This window comes from Tasmannia lanceolata, unplaced genomic scaffold (genome assembly GCF_043159265.1).
Source record: "Tasmannia lanceolata isolate RefF3 unplaced genomic scaffold, GAP_Taslan_0.1 ptg000024l, whole genome shotgun sequence".
Taxonomy (NCBI): Eukaryota; Viridiplantae; Streptophyta; class Magnoliopsida; order Canellales; family Winteraceae; genus Tasmannia; species Tasmannia lanceolata.
The window spans coordinates 2,329,785-2,336,201 of NW_027518701.1; the positions used below are offsets into that span (position 1 = coordinate 2,329,785).

The 6,417-nt window shown below is 43.4% G+C and overlaps 1 protein-coding gene across 1 annotated transcript; it reads right to left on the minus strand.

The window, feature by feature from the left end:
* Positions 1-4,291: 4,291 nt before the first annotated feature.
* Positions 4,292-6,187, minus strand: LOC143857427 (uncharacterized). The gene is made up of 2 exons (XM_077367852.1): positions 5,381-6,187; positions 4,292-5,227 (listed from the first exon to the last, which is right to left on the minus strand). Exons 1-2 carry the CDS (start codon positions 6,185-6,187, stop codon positions 4,292-4,294), a joined length of 1,743 nt encoding a protein of 580 aa, XP_077223967.1.
* Between the last annotated feature and the right edge of the window lie 230 nt (positions 6,188-6,417).

Sequence of the window (6,417 nt, forward strand, 5' to 3'; positions counted from 1 at the left end):
CAAAATCTTCCACGAATGCAATTCCTGTAAATGAATGGAGTTCCAGGAAAGAGCAGGATTGACCGTAAGTGGGTTAGCACCTTTAATGTTTTCCTACTTATAAATCTATACGTATAACACTTATGTTTCCTAAACCTGTCAATGTTAACCACTTGCAGGTTGCATTGTTGAAGGAGTACTTAAAGGAAAGGGGCTGTGATATAGACCACTTTCAATATGCGCAGATGGAAAATTTCCCACAACAGGCCAATGGGTCAGTATATTAGTATATTTAAATGTTTATTTTTCTAGGCTATGATTTTGATTCGCTCAATACAACCGTTGTTATGCAGGTTCGACTGTGGTTTGTTCGTGCTTAAAGCGATCGACCATCTGTATGCAAATGATCCATTTACTTTCAGCAAGTCTGACATTCCCGCTTATCGGCTGCAGCTGTGCGAAAGATTCTTGCGCGGAGAGTTTGGGGACTGTGGCGATTTCCTTAAGGGGGATATATGACTGAAAAATGAAGAACATCTCTTCAAGTTCTGATGGATGTTGTAAACATGGTGGACATTGATGGTCTTTCCAGTGAAGTTTTCTGTCTATTTGTAAGCAAAATGGGGTAAAATAGGCTAAATTTATTTGTAATTGTTGGGCGCATATGTGTAGGACAGAAAGCAGGGTGTAGAGACACAGAGGGAGGGTTTGTTTGTATCTCAGCATACTGACAACTATGTATTTGTAATGAAAAATCAAGTTCTGTGAAGTGATGGTGGTTGTGGCATTGGGTTCATTGCGAAATATGGTAAAGGTCTTTGAAAATCATCAAATATGATTTATTTGTAATTGTGGTTATTCTCTCTACTTTATATTTTCATCGTCATAGTTGGCAATGGGACCCCTGTTTTTTGTGCTTTTTCGGTTTTGTTTGGTTGCTTGAACTGTTGGGAAGAAAAAAATTATTCCTCAAAGTTGTTGATAAATTGCACACTTAATTTCTTACAACAGCCACCCCCTTCTTTCCAAATGGACTGTCCACCCCACACCATAGGATGATCCATAACGTCCATTTGATGGGCCACAATTTCAATAGTTTGTGTAGCAAAAGACAATTCATGCATTTAGTTCATGGTTTGAAATTGCTATGTACGCCTTACATACAAAATAAAAATATAAAATAAAAAGAAGAAAAAAAAAATTCTCGGAGGTCCGAGATTTTGTCTTGGAACTCCGACTATATGGGCAGATGGAACCTCCAACGATTCTCGGAATTCCGAGATTTCCGCCACGTTATCCTCGGAGCTCCGAGATTCGGTCCAGTATAATATGAAAAAACCCGTCTATTCTCGGAGCTCCGAGAAATTTTCTCGGAACTCCGAGATTCGGTCCAGTATAATTTGAAAAAATCCTTCTATTCTCGGAGGTCCGAGAAAAATTCTCGGAACTCCGAGATTCGTTCCAGTAGAAATTCCAAAAAACCTGTATATTCTCGGAGCTCCGAGAAAATTTCTCGGAACTTCGAGATTCGTTCCAGTAGCAAATCCAAAAACCCGTATATTCTCGGAGGTCCGAGAGTAATTCTCGGAGGTCCGAGAGTAATTCTCGGAACTCCGAGATTTCGTCCAGATTAGCCTCGGAGCTCCGAGATAATTTCTCGGAACTCCGAGATTTGGGCAATGGAAAAAAAAAAATTTCCTTTTGTTCTCGGAACTCCGAGAATCGGCCCAGGAGCTTGATAACCCTGGACCCGGTTCCTTTTTTTTACTTTTCTTCTCTTCTTTCCCTGTTCCGTCCACTTCTCTTCAAACCCTAACTCCACTTTTTCTTTCGTTCCGTCATTTTCTCCCTACATCTTCCTCCAAAACCCTCTTCTCCCTTCCAAATCCCTCTCTTCTTCCTAAAACCCTAGGATTTCACCCCTTTTTCGTTTTTTCTTTCTTCCCTTCTCTATTTCTCTTTTTGGCCTCCATTTTAGGGCTATTTCTCTTCTTCTTTACATATCACTTTTCTCTCCACCCATATTTCCTCTCACCATGCCTCCTAAAACCAAAAATCTCAACATCAGAGGCTCCTCCCAAGTTGAAGACCCCGAATACGTTCGTGAAGAAGTTCCCGACGAAGAAGGGCCTTCACGGAAGAAGTCCAAGGCCAAGGCTGTGGCTGCCAAGGTTGTGGCCAAGTCCTATTTCACTGGGGATAAGGCGAAGAAACTCTGGGACGACGTCGGCACTAGGCGCGTCCTAACTGGTAGGTACATTGATCCCCCTGTCCTTGAAAATTTTGATTTAAAGGCCAAATTTGATGCTCTTCATTGGACACCCATCCTTCACATTAACGAACCCGTTTACCCTCGATTGGTGCGTCTCTTCTATGCCAATCTCACCATTTTCCCTTCCTTTTTCAAAATCGAATCTAAGGTCAAGAAAACTGTCATCAAACTCACCTATCAGACTTTTGCCACAGTATTTGGGATTAGCCATGAGGGCCTCTTACACTATTTTTGGCCGGACGATGGGACGCATGAACTTGATGATATTGATCATGACACTGTCTATGGTCGGATAACACGGCGCTACCACCCTAATATGCCCGTACAATCTGCCGACCTCATTCCGGTTGCGCGCGTGCTCCATAACTTCATGTACCACATCTTCATACCTCGTGGTGGGATGCGTGAAGCCGTAAGACCCTTAGAGGCATATATTATCTACAGCATCCTAGAGGGCCGCCAGCTTTGTCTGCCATATATCATGTTTCGCTTCATGTTTCAGACCCCTGAACGCTACCGATCTTCCTTGCCATATGGCATGATTCTCACCCGTGTCTTCCGGCACTTCGCCATCACCTTGGATGGAGAGATGACCATGACTCCTACGGTCCCGTTTGATGTTCCGACCTTTAACCGCATGGCTCTTAATGAAGCAACGATTGACATCGATGTTCACGATGGAGGAGGCTACGAAGCCGAGGACCAGCCTGCACCGGCACCTCAGCCTTCAGAAGATACATCTCAGTTCTGCACTCGCCAGGATTTGGCTCACATGCAGGAGGCCATTGAGCGATCCATGGCCTCTCAGTTTCAGCAGTTGTCTACCCATGTCGACTCTGCGATTTCGACTCGCTTCCACACCATGACTTCCCACTTTGATGACCAGTGGGCCGCCTATTATCGCTACATCTCCAGTGGTCAGTGGGGCCAGGCGCCGGGCAGTTCTTCTCATCACCCACCGCCTCCTTCGGAACAGTAGATGGCTCTAGTTCTCTGATGATGGATCCTGTCTTGTTCAGATTTCTTTTTATATTAGCCTTATCTATATGTTTCTATAGTGTTTGGATTATCAGTTGGTTGTATGGATCATATTTAGGTAGTTGCTTAGATAGTCAGTTGGATCTTTTTGGGATGTATTCCGTTTTATATAATTCTGTCACTGTTATGATGTGTCGTGGATGCTATGTCCTTTGAGTGGTTGTATGCACTTTCATTGGCTCACACCTACTCTCTTTCCTTTTGTTCCCCCTTTTTTGGTGATGACAAAAGGGGGAGAATATTTGAGCTCCCAAGTCATAATAATATGCATATATTAAGGGGGAGTAAAGCTCTATGCTCCATTTTTTGGGACATCAATGCCCTTCAAACGAACAAAAAGGTCAATAAATATAGGTTGCAAAATGACAAACTTTTTTTGGCCCTTTCTTAGCAGCAGGGAAAAGCTTTTTGCAAACTTTTTTGCAAAATGACAAACTTTTTGCAAAATGAACAAAAAGGTCAATAATATGCATATATATATATATATATATATATATATATATATATATATATACAACCAATTTAATTTTTCAGTTCTTGAATTTTCTTACCAGCAGGGAAAAGCTTATTTTAACAATGCTTGCAAGGTACAACTCATTCGAGCTTCAGAAAACTGGGCAGCCTTCAACTATGACAACCCATTCCACCTTAAGAAAACAGGGTTTCCCTCAAAAAATTACAGTATTCCAGTAATTACAGTATACCATTAATTACAGTATAACAAAGAATACAGTATTCCACCTTCAAAAAATTGGGTTTCCCTCATAAAACTGGGCAGCCTTCAACTATGCACACCACTAATTACAGTATACCATTAATTACAGTATAACAAAAAATAGAGTATTCTACCTTCAGGAAATTGGGTTTTCCTCAGAAAACTTGCCACCCTTCAACTATGCACACCACTAATTACAGTATACCAAAAAAGGGTTTTCCTCAAGAAATTATTATATACAGCAACTAATTACTGTGCACACTTTCAATTAATCCACTTCTCCTCCTTCATCCAACTGGAGCCTCCAATGCATTCTCCGCGGAATAATTACGTGAAAAAGGAGCTGCACAAGGTACACCCGACCTACAACACCACCACCACACCGAATAAGTATGGAATCGGGGATGTTCTATACTACATATTGACCTCAATATATTACGTATCATGTACCTATTGAAAACGGGGGCAGAGGGTCCAATGGCAGATTCATCAGGGAGTTGTCTCTCCATGGGAGGTTCTCTGCAAGTCCTTTTGTTGTGGCCTAGTTTTCCACAGATCGTACATTTGCGATGCACTCCACTCTGCAATTCGCGGTCAGATCTTCTCGTTCGCGGCCGTCCAGGTGGTCTTTTCGCTATTGGAGGTAATACAGTCTGCAGAGGTTCTGGAGGCAGTTCCCATTGAGTGCGATCTATTGTAGGGTGAAGCACCTCACAGTACGTTTCCCGATACATCTCTATACGAAACCATTTATGGCAATAATCGTACTCATCAAAATCTGTGATGGCAATGGCTGCCATGGCATGTCCGCACGGAAGCCCAAGCGTTTGGAACTCACGACATGTACAGGTTTGTTGCAGCAAGTTTACGACATCATGATGATCACGGGACCTTACTTCAAATTCGTGCACACCTACTCGATAAGCAGTATATCCGCGACCCTGTTCCATGGCCAGTCCCAAATGTTTTTCTGCATAATGCGTGCACTTTGTTTCCCATTGAAGGCCCATCGCTTGACGTTTCTGTATGTATTCGGAGCTCTTAAAACGAGTGAGCTCCACCGCAGCTGCAATCGGCAATTTTCTTGCATCCTTTAGCACTGCATTGTAACACTCCGATCTATTGGTGGTCAACACATCATATCTTTCCCCCTTGAAGTAGAAACTAGCCCAGTTTTCCTTCGGAATAGCGGCTATCCAGTTGTGTGCATTTTCATTCCTCGACTTAATTTTTTCCATTGTTTCTATGAAAACACTCTCTCTCAAAGCCCTAGCAGCTCTCCAGAACAATTTCTTAAGTAAAGGGTCTTTGAAGTCGGTGTACAGATTGGCGGCGAGGTGACGCATGCAGTAGCTATGGTTTGCAATAGGCATTACTTTAGGCACTGCTTGCATCAACCCCTTTTGTCGATCGGAGCACAGGGTCAATGCGCCTATCCCCTCAGGCAATACGTGCCGCTTCACCAAATAGAGGAACCAGCACCAGGTATCTTCGTTCTCAGTCTCGACAACACCAAAAGCTAACGGAACTAATCCGTTGTTCCCGTCTACCGCAACTGCGATCAGTAAGATTCCAAGATACTTTCCACGTAGATGCGTCCCATTGACCAAAACTATCGATCTGAGTGTTCGTTGGAAAGAACGTATGCTGGGACCAAATGCCCAGAATAAGCGAGCAAATTTATCATCTCCCCCTGGACGTAGATCTCTCGCTCGAAAAACACGCATGTAGGTGCCCGGGTTTGTTCTCATCATCTCAACTATCAGTGCAGGGAGCAAGCGGTACGAGTCCTCCACATTTCCACACTTTATTTCAAGGATGGTGTTCATCGCAAGGTGTGCTCTACGGTAGGTCATGGTTATACCCCAGTGCGACTTGATGTACTGTCTTATGATCCTTGTCCCCACATCTTCTGGACGGTCAAATAGGGGTAAGCATGTCTCGGCAACCCATGGGGATGTAGCTAGATGATTATCATTCCCCTTTAAGTGAGATGTACACGTATGGTCGCTCACAAACTTCTTCACTAACACATAAGTCATACGGCTAATGCCTGATATACGCCACTTGCAACCTGGTTCCTTGCATACAACGGCATACTTCTTGGGAGTTGACCGTGACTTCTTGAACATGAATCGTTGCCGAATTGCATACTCCTTAACGGCCTTCTTGAACTGCTTCATATTTGGATACATAGCCCCAACAGTTTACTCATCGAACTGAAGATTATCTGCATCTACCTCATCAGCCCCAACATACATGTCGTCTACTTCCAGTGGCCGACTTGTGCCAGCAGGTAGAAATGGCCAACCATTGGCGGTAGGGGGAGCCACTTCTGTTGGCCTAAGATTTTCACCAGAATCTTCGTTCTGATTTTCATTTCCATTATAATTTTCAGGATCATGGGCGGCCT